Here is a 16,859-nt window from a genome sequence, read left to right on the forward strand (position 1 = left end):
TATGTTTGTGCATTATGTGCTCTGGAGGCCAGAAGAGGGCCTAGGACCCTGTGGGACTGAGTGACAGAGTGCTGTGAGCTGCCGTGTGATTGCTTGTAATTGAACCCTGTGCCACCTACAGGAGTAGCATGTGCCTGTAACCTCTGAGCCATCTCTCCAGATGTGTTCACTGAAGGGCCCCAGAGTGTCCACACTTCCCACCATCACCGGCACCAGGCTGGCTATTGAATGTGAGGATCACTGACACTTGTTTATTGCAAATATTGAGAGACTAGCATTTCACCTTATTTTAAATATTGATGACCTAAAATATGTCTATTGGTTTGTGTCTGTACATGTGCAGTTTTGCCCTTTCAGTTATGACTGAAGCTATTCCTGCACTGTGCCAAGGGTATAGTAACTGAAACGAGACCTTTCTCCTCCAGTCCCAGATGGGGACTTGAGCTAATTAATGCCTAGAGTGGGACAGTCTAACCAGGGGCCTCAGATCCTTGTCTTAGACTCACTTTCTGTTTAAAGAAGCAAAGGGCACTGGTTTTCCTGTACTGTCCTGTTCAGTCAGCACACCTTAGAAAGGGTCTCAGAGAACTTTACAGCTCGACTGAAAGTCTCAGATATTTTATCTGTGTCGTTAAGGAAGTTTACATCTAATAACTAACTAATTTTAGCAAATGAAGTACTAAGATTACCACCCATAAACCGTTGTTTTTATGGGCCAGTTTTACTGAGTTAGAGGCACTGTATAGGCTTGTATGTGACAGTCATTACTGTCTAAGCATTGAGGACTATAACTAACTTCCATGGTCAGTGTCTTCGTCCTGTAAGGGGAATGCATGCTTCATCACATAGAGTTCCTTTGCCTCACTGCCCCAGAACGGGTGATGGCTCATGAGCATAAACCTGGGGAAACTGGGCAGAAATGCATTGTACGTAGCACTTAGTATAATTATGTGAGTGACCTCACTAAACACACTCACTTCTAGGATAGAGCTCACTGCTAGAAAATGGACAGTATGGAACCTTTTAGAACTACATAGAGCTTGTGGATAAAAGTGAAAAGTTTGAGGATGTTTGTGCCATGTGGTTCTTGGCAGCTGTCCAAGCTCTGAAGAGCCTGCAGTAAGAGCTACCGCTTTCCATTGAACCCCAGGTCTTCTTCCCAGTACCAAGCCAGAGTCGTAGGTAGAAGAAAAGGACACAACCATGTCAAAAGTCCTGATCTCTCTGAGCCTGAAATAATGTGATCTAGAATACAGGGTCTATGGTAGATCTGTGAGTGTATGGGAAGATACTCTGAAGCCATTTACCTTAGTCACAGACCCTCATCAGCTCAGACTCTTAGTGATTTCAGAGGAAAGACCTGTCACGTGCCTCCTGGTCCTGTGCCAGGGTCTGTTCTGGTTCAGTCTCAGTAGGTGCAGTACACATTCTCGGGGGTCTCAGAGCTGGCTTAGGTCTTTGCTGTCACTCCTGTCATTGTAACCTCTGGAAGTCTCTGAGGCTATTTTTAGTCTCTGGGAACCAGAGCACATTGCAGTCCTACCAATGGTCTATGTTTTTAGAGGAAAAGAAAATAACTTTGAGGCTTTAAAAAAAAAATATTTGAAGACAAAAGGAATAGAATGAATTTTAGACAATGATTAAAAAAATAAAAAAGTAGCCAATCTGCTTGGTCATGATGAAAACTATGGCATTTTCTATTCAGAAGGAAAAGGTTTTGTCACCATGTTGAAGGAGAGTGCCAGTGAATCTGCAGTGAAAGGCCCGGGTGGGAGATCAAAGACACATGCACTCTGCTGGGAGCCCTGGCCACCAAGTCATCCCGTGTAGACAGGATGCTCTCCTGTAGACATAATATAACCCCAAGTGCACAGATATTTGTAAGCCTGTTTACTCTGGTGTGAATTAATTACCAAATAGTACATACAGTTTAAATATTCAACCACAGAGAGTGGTTCAAGTAGTCAACAATGAAATCATGAAATACAGCTAGGAACTTTTAAAATCATGTTCATCAGCGAGTTTTCCTACAGGAAAAGAAAAGAAAAGGCAACAACATGGTTATGTAAGCATAGGAGGTGCCGGCCTCTCTGTTCACACATAGAAGTAAAAATAATTACCGAGTATCTCAAACTGATGGGGGGGGGGGGGGGATTGGTTTTTGGTTTTCTGTGTTTTGTGCTGTGTGTGTGTGCGTGCGTGCGTGCATTTTATTTAGTGACATACTCTTTCTGTGTACCCACTAAATTCTGCTTCCCAAGTGATCGGATTACAAGTATTCATCACCATCCTTGGCTATAAATAAAGTTACTTTTTTCCTGCACTGGGAATCAAATACAGGGCCAAACAAATGCTAGGCAAGCACCCGTCCACTGAACTACATCTTACCTCAGTTTTATGCTTTCTAAACTTTCCAAAGTTCCTGTGGTACGTATATTGTATTCTGTATTAGAAAGTTCCTGTGGTACGTATACTGTATTCTGTATTAGAAAGAAAATTTGAGGAAAGTGACTGCTTATTCACTCATGTATTGAACATTTTTAGACAGTTTTAAAGCGGTGCTTTGGTAAGTTACAGCGCCGTTTTGGGAGGTGAGGGGCAGTGTTGAGTAGCTCGCTGAGGCAGGTGTGAGAGGAACGCCGGCCACTGTTTCCGCAGCCTGCTGCCTTTCTGATGGTTGTGAGAACAACTTCTAACTTGCTAACTGGCCAGGCCAGCAATTGCAGACTCCTAAGTGGCTTAATTTGTAGTGCTTTCATGTAGTACCTAAATTTTGAAAGGGAAGAAAGCTTAAAATCTGATAGAAAAGCTGTCAGTCCTGCTGCTACTCCATTATTTCCAAAAGAATCTAAAAATCTCTGGACTGACTACCAGAGTGCCCAAATATGGAATAATATTATCAGTAATAATAATCTTATCAGAACTCTAGATGAAATGGGGCTTTTCAGATGGACTGTGTGGCTTTTAATTAAATTTATTTGTCTGATCATGCCCAGCACCTGAAATGATGAATGTGTTTATAAAACATTGAATTCCTGTGTGTTTTTTTTTTTTACAGTGTAGCTCTTGCAATATATTACCACATCAAAAACAGGTATGTGGCCTCTTAATTCTGTTGTAAAAGTATCACACACTGTCTTACTGTGTCCTTCCCTGTGTATTCTTTGTATTTATATTCTCAGCGAATGTTTTCATGCACCAAGTGCTGGGTCAGAGCTGAGCTGCCTCTGGAGCAGGGAACGGCCACATGGTGGTGTGGCAGAGCCGACTTCTTGAAAGGCTCAGATTCTTCTTTGTTGCTTATTTTCTGTGCAGCATAACTGAGCATTGTGTGTTTTATAAAATGTTAGATTTAGCTTTAATTCAGTTAGTAGAAATTTTGACATGCAAAACAGAACAAGGTGGAAGGTCTCCCTGATAAAACCATCTTGCAGTGGTTTTGTTAATTTGAAAAGTGAGGTAAAGCTGGATTTTTAAACTACCTTAAACACTACAGAAGGTGGCTCTGTAGAGGTGAGTTAAGTAAGAGCTCTGCCATAGTATAAATGGCTTCTAACGCCTGTATTGAGCCCCTCAAAAATGACTATAATTCCAGCTCCCAGGAATATGATGCCCTGCCCAGGCCGGCTTCCATGGGGCTCCTCCACATGAGAGTGTACCCTCACAGGTAGCACATTTTTAAAGAGAAGGAAAATGTAGACCTGAAAGAAACTGTGTAGTTAAGAGTGTACACTGCTCTTGCAGAAAACCTCACTTTGGTTCCTAATACCCATATCCGGCAGCTCACAACCCCTCAGAACTGCAGCTCAAAGTACATCTGATGCCTCCCACTTCCGAAGAGCCGCATATGCTCACGTGCACACACAACTGTCGAGACATGTGAGAGACATATGAAAAACAATAAAAACAAAGTTTAAAAGGGGAAAAAGGTTAATAATTCTTTTATTTGCTTCTGGCCTGGGCCATTAAGCCGGATCTATAATTCCTCTTTTTCAAAGATATTTAACCCAATAGTAAAGGCTCTGAGTGGTGTCTGCAGAGCACTGACCATAGAACCCTTCAGTGTTTGTTCACATATGTACCAAACCTCTTTTCAACGGTTTCATTTTATTGGGCTTTTACAAAACACGCTGTTAGTTTTAGGCACAAAGGTTGTTTCACCACTGTTGCATGTTAGTGATTAGTGTGGTGTGTTACAGACATAGTGTTGTGCGCACAACTTAACTAATATGATGTGTTACAGACATAGTGTTGTGCGCACAACTTAACTAATGTGGTGTGTTACATAGTGTTGTACGGCACAACTAGTTTGGAAATAGGAGGGTCCTCCAAACCACTGACAGGGGTCCACTTGTGGCCTCCATAAGAACTCAGGCTGTTTTCGTGTGAGGAGAGTGTTGGGCCGTGTGGGGCGGTGTGGATGGCAGCGTCTGGAAAGCAGTACCCTAAGGAGACACTTATATGGACATAGCGAGCTCCTTCTGCAAACACTGATGCCCAGGGTACTGAAGACCTGTGGTGAGACTCAGATGTGCTTTCTTCAAGAGATTTCCTGGTTCTTTTCTTGTTTTGGTGCCGAGGATTTGGCCAACGTTCTGTGGATGTTGAGCCTGCCCTCTGCCACTGAAGTATATCCCAAAGTCAGTTTAGCTATAAATGTTGATAGCAAACAGCTTTATTAAGTGCTTGCTCGGACTTCTCCTGTCAGTTTTTGCATGAATTTTAGTTTTAATAACAGATCGAGAAGTGCTACTTTGATTAACTGCATTTTACAGATAAGGAAATTGAGGCACAGTCTCTCAGTCGGCGCCTTCTTGATGTGAAGAGTCACCGTGACCATGGCAACACTTGAAAAAGAAATGATTTAATCGCAGCTTGCTCACGTTCAGTGGTTTAGTCCATTGTCAGTAGGGCAAGAACTGTGCAGCACAGGAAGACGTAGCGCTGGAGATGTAGCGGGGCGGTCTGTCAGGATTGGCAGACAGCAGGAAGAAAAGGAGGCACTGGGCGTGGCTTGAGCATTCTAAGCCCTAAAACCCACCCCCAGCTACACACTTCCTCCAAGGCCACACTCCTTATTCCTCTCCCTAAGGACCGAGCATTCAAACATGAACCCATGGGAGCCACATCACAGAGAGATTCAGTAATGCCTTAAGACTGTTCAACTAGTCGATGGAGAAATTTGGAGTTGAGCCAGTCAGTCTGCCACCCACCCGTTTTAATACCATTGCTTTTGTCGATGAGTGTTAATAAACTGGGCCAGAGGTGAGTGGAAGTTGAAAAGTATAGAGTTGGTCTGATTAATCTGCAGATGGAAGCCTAAGCTTCTCTGGGTGTGCAGAGCAAGTGACTCGTCTTCAGACTTCATTGTGAACAGTCTATAAACCGCCCTGTGGGGCTAACCATCTTTCAGCGAGATGGATCTAGTACTGTTCACTTGAGACACATAGTTTGGTATGGATGGGGAATGAAACAAGTCTAATTTCTCAAGGGATTCATTACATTTTCTCAGTCATCTTGGCTCAAGTTCTTAATCTTTTTTGTTTTCTGTTCTTCCTCACTGTCTCCCTCCCCAGCCCCACCCCCCAGATGGATTGTATGTTTCCCAGGCTGGCCTCAAGCTTGCTGGGTAATCAAGGGTCATCCTGAGCTTAGAGCCACTCAGTCCTGACGTTACAGGGCACGCTGCACTTTTTTACCAAGCTGTGGCTCAGACCTCTGGCTTCATTCACATGAGGCAGATGCTACCAACTCACCTACATTTCCTACCTTCTTCAGTTATATTCTTAATCTTTTCCCTAAATTACTTGTGGCAGATGTTTCTCTGGTATACTAGGTAGTTTTTAAGGGTTCTCATTCGCTAGGAAAATTAAACAGCGCTCTTGGTGGTCCAAAGTAAGTTTTGTGCTTACCAGAGTTTTGAGTGGCTTGCCACAGGGAAGTTGAGTGGATCTGCTGATTCCTCCTGGCTGGGGGTGTGGGCAGAGGCATCGCAGCCAGGTGCACACAGGGGAACTTGTGCTTCCGTGTTACAGAGTAAGATGGAACCTTTTTTCACTTGGGTTTGTCTACGCCCTTGCTGCTAGTCTCTTATGAACAGGCACAGGGTACAGGTAGAGATACTCAGAACTTTTGATCAGTTCCTATGCTCAATGCTGGAATGGACACTGGGCTGTTTTATAGAGATTCTAAGTTTATAAAGCAGAAGTTGGCATGTTTAATGTGATAAATATATTGAGGATTAGGTCAGTAAACTTGGTGTTCTCAAACTGAGCCTAAATTTTATATACAAACTAAAAATTGTATGGCATTACCCCAAAATCACTGTGAAGTTTGTTTCTTTGCTTGTTTAATCAACTTAACGTAAGCTAGAGTCATCTGCTAAGACACAATCTTAGTTGAGAAAATGTCTCCATTAGAGTAGCCTATAGGAAGTCTATGGGCACATTGAAGGGTGACTTAGGAAATCCCTTCTGACTGTGGGCATTTCCACCCCTGGACAGATAGTCCTAGGATGTATAAGAAATATCAAACTGCCTTCAGCAGAATCCTATCTCCAGGTTTCTGCCTCGAATTTTTGCCTCAACTTCTCCTAGTGATCATCTATGATCGGGACATACAAGCCAAAGGTCCCTTTTCTCTCCACAGTAGTTTTATTGTTTTATCACTTTAGTAGAAAAGCAAAGTAGAAAACCCGGTCACCATTGTGGCTTTTAAATGAAACTTGTAGACAAAACTCAAATATGTTAAAAGTTGAATATTATAAGCAGATCTGTCACTGGTTCAGGAACATGCTCTCTATAGAGACCAAAATTTCAAGGCTCTTGTTGGCCAGAGACCAGCAGCCCAGGGCACCAAATAGACTAGAGTTTAGCACCTAAAAGCACATTGTAGGTCAGACCCAAAGTCCAAACTACTGTGTAAAGCTTCGGTTAGTATCACATAATTCTGTGTAAACTAGAAGCTAGCAATTCAAGGCACTGTGTGGACCAGAAGCCAGTAGCCTAAGGTTCTGAGTGGTCAGCAGCCTAAAGCACTGTAGAGATGAACAGGGCTCAAAACACTATACATCTGAAGCCATCAGCTCAAGGTTCTATATAAGTTGCTTGCCTGCCATGTTCCAAAGCGCTGTGTGGGCCACAGGCCAATATATTGCCCAAAGCAATGTGTAAACCAACAGTTGAAGGCACTGTGAGATTAGACACTAGCCCAAGGTGCTGTTTGGACCACATCCCAGTAATCCAAAGCAGTGTGTCAACCTGAGGCCACAACCCTATTTCCTACATGTAAAGCCATGGCTGGCAGCCTTGTGTATTGAATGGTCCAGTGTTTTTAAACATGGTTTCATTTGTGAGCCTTCTGCATTGGTTTATAAAATATACAAACCAAGCATATGCTGATATGAGGTTACTACAGTATAAAGCATAATTTTACCATTTATTAAAAGGGAAAACAAATTTACATGGTGGTGAGATGGGTGTGCTTATTTATTTATAAAGAAATCTTAGCTGTATATTTGATATTACAGGACACAGACTTGGGATTTTTGATATTTTTATAATTTTTAATGTCGAGGCTGTTGCTTCACATACATACCCAATACAAAATGGCAGAAGTATATGTAGGGCTATTTCAGAAGTTGCTGGAAATTCTGTTCCTTCCATACCAGATTTACTGAGTAATAGTTTATGAAAGTCAAGTCAGCAACCCAAACTGCGTTTTTAAAAATCAGATATTCTAACACAGTATAATACAGAGGTGTTAATTTTAATGCTTCTGTACTGAGAAATGGCAATAGGAAAACACCCAAATTACTTATTTTTCGTATTTAGACCATTATGACTCTATAAAGTCAGATACCTTTGTATAGTAAGAAACACTGTGGTTCATAATTTCCAGGAGTCTCAGCTTTTGTGGGGGGGGGGGGGGCAAACAGTTTCCTTGGCATTGTTTGGCATGCAAGTTACCGTGTGCATACTGTGTGTTCAGAACAAAAGCTGAAGTGCAGTCACATGATTCAGCACAGATGAGTGCTGCTAGAGTTTTCTCAGAATGACTTTGTTCCTAGAGATAATGGTGTGTGTTGTGACAATTTAAGACAGGTTTCTATTGCCTGCCGCCCTTTTCCCCACATCTGTCGCCATGTACTTAATAACCATCAGGGGAAAAATGGTAGAATTAGATCATTTCAGGTTTGGTTCATTTAAAAAGCCACAGGAAATCTTGAGAGGGAAGGTGAAAAACTGTAAAAGCTGTGGAATGCACGAGGTAAAGAACTGACCAAGGCAGTCACCCTGACTGAGAAGCAGGCAGAGATGGAGAGAGGACATGAGGAGGAGGGGGATGGAGAGAGGACATGGGGAGGAGGGGGGTGGAGAGAGGACATGGGGAGGAGGGGGGTGGAGAGAAAACGTGGGGAGGAGGGGGATGGAGAGAGAACATGGGGAGGAGGGGGATGGAGAGAGGACATGGGGAGGAGGGGGATGGAGAGAAAACGTGGGGAGGAGGGGGATGGAGAGAAAACGTGGGGAGGAGGGGGATGGAGAGAGGAAATGGGGAGGAGGGGGATGGAGAGAGGACATGGGGAGGAGGGGGATGGAGAGAGGACATGGGGAGGAGGGGGGTGGAAGAGGAATGAACAAGAAGAATTGACACCTGTATGAAGACACCAAGATGGAAACCATTACGTTGTATTTAGTTAAGCTAAGAAATGAAGAGAAGGGTGTTGGAAAATTAAGATCTATGCTTCTACTTAATTCACCTAGAGTTTTTAATCTTTGTGGATTCTTGAACAAAAATGGATTAAATGATGTACTTGAGAAAACCAGGAATGTCTCTTAAATTTAGCACTTTTTGTCTCTTAAACTACAGTTGAACTGAAATGTGTTTTCTTTCATTTTGAGTGGCATTTTTTCTGAAAAAAGTAAACTCCAATTTCTATTGCTTTCCTTACCAGGGACCCAGATGGACGGATGCTCTTAGATATTTTTGATGAAAACCTCCACCCTCTTTCGGTAATTGCCTCCTTACGTTTCATGAGATGGTTGAGTTAGCAGTCTCTTGCTTCTGTTAGGTGGCAGTCATCTGAAAACTTCTTTTTTTCCTAGAAATCTGAAGTGCCACCAGATTATGACAAACACAACCCAGAGCAGAAGCAGATTTACCGGTTCGTTCGGACACTGTTCAGTGCTGCTCAGCTGACAGCTGAATGTGCCATTGTCACCCTGGTGAGTGTGAGCAGCAGGGACTTACCACTTGTGGAAGTTTCGGAATCCTCTGTGAGAATAGAGGGTGGATGTCTCGAGAGTGGAGTGTATTTCATAGTCCTCTTCTAAAATGGTCTGTGAAGTCCCACTCAAAGCCACTGATGCTTTCAATGCAGATGCGCCCAGCCGGGCGGATACAGGGTAGCATGGACTAAGAGCATCCCCCCGCCAATGTCTGCTTGCCTTCTGTTCACCTCCCACTCTAGTCTTAATGGCAGCATTCCCAGATGGAAAGTGACAGTGGCGTCTATGCATTCATGGCCTAGATGTAAGAAGTATGACTGTGACTGTCTCCTGACTTGTTTTCTGTCGGTCAGTGTAGGATATCCAGTTTGAAACTTCATGGACAGGCTTCGTCAGGTATTTGGGTCATTATCCCTGACCTTTACATCGCACAGCCCTCAGAGGAGGAGTGAGCTTTGCTGTGACTGGGCATGCCTGCAGAGCAGACTGGCTGCCTAATTTCTGGGGAGACTGTTGTCCAACAGAAGCTCACAGAAGGCTTGGTGCCACACTAAGCTTGTATGGCCTGGGAAGCTCGGCAGTAAGCCATTTGCTCATTTGTGTGTTGATTTGTGGCTCCTCACTCCCTGACTGGCTGCACAGTGAGATTTGTTCAGATAACCTTCACTGATCCAGAATGACCATGCGTTCTAAGAGCAAACTGGGAAGTGCATGCATTCTGTTTCCTAACAGGAATCTGCCTTACAAAACAAGAAACACACAGTAAGGTTGATAGTTTCTGGAAAAGAAGGGCTGAAAAGTCAGAAGACAGTTGAGATTAATGGTAAAATTTATGCTGTAAGAACATATTGAGTTATTAATGTAAATAATAATGTATATCTTAATATAGATTAGTGGGTTTTACTGACATTTCTGTTCATGACAGAAAAATATCAATATTGTGAATTAATGATCTCAATCCTTATCTTTCTCCTTCTGTCCTCACCCTGTTCCAGGCCCCTCATGTCAGCTGAGGGCTAGCTGTAGACGCCGTCCCTTCTACGGACATCCCTGGGCCTGCTGTGTCCACTCTGTGCTGTTTACACCACAGATGGGACATTCTCCAGGGCTACATAGACTCTTAAGAACAGAAACTAGTGTTGCTTCGACAACAAAACTAAGATTGTGTGTGTGTGTGTGTGTGTGTGTGTGTGTGTGTGTGTGTGTGTATGTGTGTGTGTGTGTGTGTGCGTGTGTGTGTGTGTGTGTATGTGTGTGTGTGTATGTGTGTGTGTGTGTGTGTGTGTGTGTGTGTGTGTATGTGTGTATGTGTGTGTGTGTGTGTGCACGTGCCGTTGGCATGCTTGAGGGTCTCTTCCCTACTGAGAAATGCAGGAGGGGCTTTCTGGTGTTGGAAGGGCAGACAGAACCAAACTTCCTGATGGGAATCTTAGTTAAAGGTTGCTCACTCAGTGTTCAGTAGAAACACCACGCCAAATAAAACCAGTGCTTCCATTTTTACTGCAGGGGACTGTCAAGACTTTCAGATGGTTCTATAATAAAGTACCATGACTTAAGTGACTTAGAAAACTTAATCTGGATATGATGTTATGCACCCACAGTTCTGAATACTTGGAAGGCTGAGGCAGGAGGATCACTTGTGCCGTGGAGTCCTAGGAGGAAAGAAGAGGTTGGAAGGGGCGATGCTGCTGTGCTGAGGGTCTAACATGAGATGTGCTCAGCACAGCCCCTGCACTGCCCTGCATCCCATCCGTCTGTCGGAAAGTTCTGTACATCCAGTACTAAAGTCCAAATGGGAAGGTTGTAGAAAATTAAAAGCAGGAAGCTGTAGTTATTCCCTTACAATAGTTTGTTTCTTGGCTCCAAGTTTGAGTCTGTAGAGCATCACTGAGTGCTGAGAGTTTGGATATAATTCTCATGCCCTGAAGTAGACGTGATGGCATCTGGGATAGAGTGAAGATGGAGACTCTTCCTGCTGGCCTATCTTATGTTCTTGACCTGGGCCTTATTGGGGTCATCTCTGATTAACTCACCAAATAGCTAGAAGACTAAAAGATTAATATCCAAGAGAAACTGAGTATTGTTTGAATTCAGGCCATTCACATGACCTACATAATTTTTTTAAATTTAGAGTGGAATAATTTCATCACTGTTGAAGTTTTCTTTATAGTCCTTTGCCGAGCTTGAATTTAATCTTCTGCCCCAAAACGCCTTTGAGAACGTTTCTGTCTGTGGTCAGTAGAGTATCTGTGGTTCCACAGTCGGCAGTGACCTGTGCTGTCTAGAGTCCTTAGGATAGTCTTCCACATGACTCTAATGTGATATTTTGATTGAACTCTTAATATTGAAGTTTATAAAAATGAAAATCACACTATATATAGATTGATTATATATTAATTAAATATACTAGTATAAATATAAATACTCATTAACTATATGTATATTTAAGACTACCCACAAACCAACTCTGTTTACCTCTTTTGCATGTGAATGTACTGTTAGCACTGTCTAGAAATAATATGAAAATCAGTTAGTTGTTCCTTGACTTAGCATAGAATTAGAGTACAATAATAGAAAGTTTCTCAAAATGTGGTGTTACTGACAAGTTCTGAATCACGTCTAGTCAGATGTGTTCCCTATAATTAGCTCCCACCGTATATCAGCTGCTTTCCTCACATGTAACATGTTATGATGTATCCTTCTTTCCGTGAGCCCTCAGTAACATAGAGAAATCAAGTTGGTTCTTTTAACAGGTGGTGCCTAGTGTATTATTAGTATCTGTCAACTAAGATAGTTTTAACTCAAAATAAAATTTCATAGGCATCATTTTACCTAGGCCAGTGGAAATTATTTCATTGCTGAGATTTCCCCAACTTGTGTACAGAAGCTGTTACCAAGATTTGGGAAGAGGTTGCATTCTGCTCCAGTTTCTATGAGCTCAGAAACATAGGTAATCCCAGTTTCTGTTTTCTGCCTTCAGTAGCTTTCCCTGATTTACCCTGTAGAGACTGGGAAGAGTCTATTGTTAAGATTTGGGAAAGTACAACTTGAGGTTCTCTAGGATGCCCAGCTGAAAATCAGCCTGGCCCCTCCCAGCCATTTGTTTTATACAAATAAAAATCATGGTCTAAGGCACTTTCTCACTGCTCATGCTCCTGTATGATGAATTCCATTTAAAACTTAGATATCCAAAGGTTGTTACTGAACTCTTGAGTGACTTTCATTTCTGTGGTCAACAAAGGCTTTCATCCTTGTGACAGATCCTCAGAGCGCAGTCTGGATTTTGATTCCTGAGTTTCTTGGTTTCCCTGGGTGGCCTCTGATTCTTACAGGAGTGCAGAAGAATGACTTGGTGGCCACCCTGAGCTCTCCCTCAAAACCTCACTGCTTTAGCTCCCTCCCTCCGTGCCAGTTTGATCCCGAATGCCAGCGGAGTTTCCTTCTGCATCTCCTTGAACTTACAGCCTTGCTGTTACTCCTGTGGGACTGGGGCTGTATTAACAAAAAACATTTTGACAGCATTACACTGTCCCAGCCTTGTACACAGGGTGGCACACAGTGGGGCTGAGACAGACCTCTGCCATCAGGAACTTAGGATTTACTGTAGGAAGAATGAAGACTTAAATATACCGAGGTATTTTCAGATTACTGCTTCAGTAACTCTGGGGTTTCAGCACACTTTGCTGACTTTTGGAATCTGGAGCGGTAGTTCTTGCTGAGTATGATGGCGTACAACTGACACTTTTTCCTTTGTATTCAGTGAGTCCACATGGTATGAGAGCATAGCTGTAAGAATCTGAATCTTCAAGATCTTAAAAATTGGTATTTGTGAGTGAACCACAGAAAACAGAACAGCCATCTTTGGGAACAAGCAAACTGTCATCGTCTCACTTTGTGCGTACCCGGCAAAGTTAGCTTCAGTTGGTAGGAGCAGCACTGAGCACTTGGTTTCTCAATAACTTTGGGTAGAACAATCTTCCTATGTGTGGCTTGGGGCAGGAAGTGCTGCTGTTGGAAGAGCTGGCCCAGGGACCTGCCACACTGACTTGTGATTTTCTCAAGCAGCCAGAGGTTCACTCCCAGAAGGAAGCTTCTCCACCCCTTTCTGCCTTCATCTTCACTCTCAGCCTACTCTCCTCACTGCTTCCCTGCCATCCATGCTGAGTTTAATCTCGCTGGTTACTATGAGAGACAGAAATTCCATTTCCTTCCTGGGTACTTGGAAGTATGTGGGAAACCTCTGAGGTCTCCACACAGGAATGAATCTAACACAGAGAATGTGCCAGGTCTACTTTCCCTCCAGCGTCCTGCCCCATCATCCTTCTCCAAACAAGGGAGGGACGCTCTGTCCCTGCTGCTCTTCATTTCCGGCCTTGGGTCTCCCTGCACAGACTCGGGGTACAGTCAGCCATGTCTCCTTTGCTCTGCATGCTCACAGCCCATGAGGCATCTTGGCTCATCTCAGACACCGAGCACACACACATCAGATTTGTGGTCGTCTTCTGTAGCCTTTTCCCTCTGGAACCCTGTTTCTAATAAAGGTATTTAGCCAACTGCACATTCCAGAAGCCTTGGATACTTCCAAGATGGCATCTTTGACGGCTTTGTGGTGATATCCTGCAAGTATCTGGACTTTATCTAGATGGTTTCCACTGTAAACACTGCTTCTCTCTCCACTTCACCTAGTACATCTGTCAGCCCATGCTACTCTCCTGATTCTCTAGGACTTGCCAAATTGAGCCTCTCCTGAGAGCCCAGTACCATATCTGGCATGGGTTTTCTTTCTTTAGGAAGTTTCCTCCCTCTGTTGGGCTTCCTTTGGAGTTCTTAACCCCCTTCAGTACCTTTATTCTTTCCTCCAACTTCTCCCTAAGAGTCCCAACTGGCATGTGGCTCAGAGGTTAAGAGCACTGACTGCTCTTCCAAAAGTCCTGAGTTCAATTCCAAACAACCACATGGTGGCTCACAACCATCTGTAATGGGATCTGATGCCCTCTTCTGGTGTGCAACTGTATATGCAGGCATAACTCTACATAATAAATAAAAACAAATAAATAAATAAATAACCGAGTCAAAAATTTAGTGAGTAAAAAAGGCATAGAGAGCGTATTAAAAATAAATAAATTGAACTTTATCAAAGTTAAAAATTTTTTTCCACATGTGGCTTTTTCTACATTTTATAAATATTTAGAACTGTACAAATATAAATCTATATATGCAAGAGTAATATATAAGAGTAATATATATTCATAAAACTATACATGTTTTATCTTTTTATAAGACAAGTTCTTATGAGTATTACAAATCTGAGTTTTATTTTTCATACAGAATTTCATTTTGTAAATGAATATCATTAAAAATTCCAGAATGCATTTATGTTTAAGAAAAGCTTTAAATAGTCTAATTTAGCTATGGCTGGAGCTTCCCAGAGGACAACCTTGTTAGGCTCCTGTCTCCAAGCATACCAGTATCATTAATAGTGTCAGGAATTGGTGCTTTCCCATGGGATGGTTCTCAAGTTGGACCACTTATTGGTTGGCTATTACCTTAGTCTATGCTTGATCCCTTGTAGAAAAGAAAAGAATAATTTTGGGTCAAAAGTTTTGTGTGTGGGTTGGTGTCCCTATTATTCTGTTGGGGTTTCTGCCTGTCTGCAGGAGGTGGCCTCTTCAGGTTCCATGTCCCCTATGCTGTGAGTCACAGCTAAGGACGCCCCCATTGGTTCTTGGGCACTTCCCTTATTCCAGCTCTCTATTTTGTTCTGGAGATGCATTATACTGAGTGAAATAAGCCAGGCCCAAGAAGATAAATATTGTGTGATGCACTGGTATAAAATAATCATAAGATACTTGTTCACAGAGACAAAATGTACAGTGGTATTTGTAGGAGTTGGCAGAAGCAGGAATTGCAGGCACTGGAGAACTTGTTTAGAGACATATGTAGAGTTTCATTTGGAGACAATAAAAAAGCACATATTGATGGGTAAAGATGGTTACTGAATATTGAGAATACCTAGTGCTGCAGATCCAATTAGAAATGATTGAGCAATAATGTGACATGTGTATATATATGTATACATATCACATATACAGTACATAACTACAGTGATAACCATATCAGCAGCCACATGTTAATTAAAATTACAGTGGAGCTCAGCTTTTTAAAACTATAAGAAGGCAGGAGGGTCTCTGTGAGGTACATAGTAAAGCCCTGTGTTTGAAAACAAACAAAAGCTCTTTAACAGGCAACATGATGGCTCAGGAGGTAGAGGCACTTGCTGCAAAAGTCCACAGAGCTCACAGAAAAGGAAAGGAGAGTCTGGCTTCCACCTATGCAGCATGGCACATATCCTCACACATCACATAGACACAACAATGCTTTTTAAAAATAAGTACTGTATAGGTTAGGGGCCTCTTGGGCACTGGCTAAGATCAAGAATAAAATACTTTATAGATTAAGAAAAAAATTACTTAAGTTTGTGGCCTTACTCTCTGTGTGAGAAAATACTTTGACCTGTGACTTTGGGATTTTATACCAGTCTCAGTATTGACAAGATGAGCTACATTTTCACTGTTACCATGTGTGACCTCCAGCCTGTCTCGAAGCGTCCTCACTGGCCTCGAGCACTTTAAGAATTAGTGTGTTCTGGTGCATTTACGGCCGCTAGATCATTGTTCTCGTGGGATTCTTGATTGTGTGAATGATTGTGTGGTGCTGTTTCTTGTGCCTTCTCCTGGGTACCTTTCTGCTTGTTTTGTCTAATTCTGTTGGCTTACTATATATATATATATATATATTATTATTATTATTATTATTATTATTATTATTATTATCCTTTAGTAGCCTGTTTCCTAGAGAGGGATAGAAGGCAGTGGGTCTGAGTGGGACGGTGGGTAGACAGAACCTGAGAGAAGCACAGGGAGAGAACTCTCGCTACAGTATAGTGTGTGAGAAAAAATATTTTCAATAAGAGGAGAAAAGGGGTAAAAATGATATTATAAGTGTACTCAACACATTTCTTTATATATGTTTAGTGTGCTTGGTTTTGTTAGCACTTTTGCCATTGCTCTTATAAATGACATTGTTTCACGACTTTAACTACTTAGAGCAGATTATTTATCTGAAGTGTGTTCCAGTAACTCCTGGTTAAAGACTGCTGAGTTTGCTTGGGTGAAGGAGACAACCGAAAGCTTAGCATTGGTTTCCTCATGTCTCCTCAGGTATACCTTGAAAGGCTCTTGACATATGCAGAGATTGACATTTGTCCAGCCAATTGGAAGCGCATTGTGCTAGGGGCAATCCTGCTGGCCTCTAAGGTGTGGGATGACCAGGCTGTGTGGAATGTGGATTACTGCCAGATCCTGAAAGACATCACAGTGGAGGACATGTAAGTGTTTTGGACTGAGTGACAGGGATACCATGCCTATTTTGAGTGAATTTAGCTGAATGTTTTAAGCCAACCCAGCAGGGAACTTGGCTATAAAAATGTAGTGAATTGTATTTCTCATCACTGTGATCAAGAACAGGTGCTGGCAATACTTTCTGGTTTTGGAAAGTATTTGCTGAGACTCTGTTACAGGTAAATATTTCTTTGGGGATTGGTATTTGGTTTCCTGCACCACACCAGAC

At 42.5% G+C, this 16,859-nt stretch overlaps 1 protein-coding gene across 1 annotated transcript in view; it reads left to right on the plus strand.

Moving 5' to 3' along the window:
• Positions 1–16,859, plus strand: part of CCNY (cyclin Y) — a 104,781-nt gene that overhangs the window by 67,375 nt on the left and 20,547 nt on the right. The window contains exons 5-8 of the mRNA XM_080916686.1: positions 3,059–3,094; positions 8,957–9,014; positions 9,108–9,227; positions 16,451–16,617. Coding sequence (XP_080772812.1) covers positions 3,059–3,094; positions 8,957–9,014; positions 9,108–9,227; positions 16,451–16,617 — 381 coding nt within the window. The remainder of the gene's footprint in view (positions 1–3,058; positions 3,095–8,956; positions 9,015–9,107; positions 9,228–16,450; positions 16,618–16,859) is intronic.

The sequence above is a fragment of the Micromys minutus genome (genome assembly GCF_963924665.1).
Source record: "Micromys minutus genome assembly, chromosome: 5".
Classification (NCBI taxonomy): Eukaryota; Metazoa; Chordata; class Mammalia; order Rodentia; family Muridae; genus Micromys; species Micromys minutus.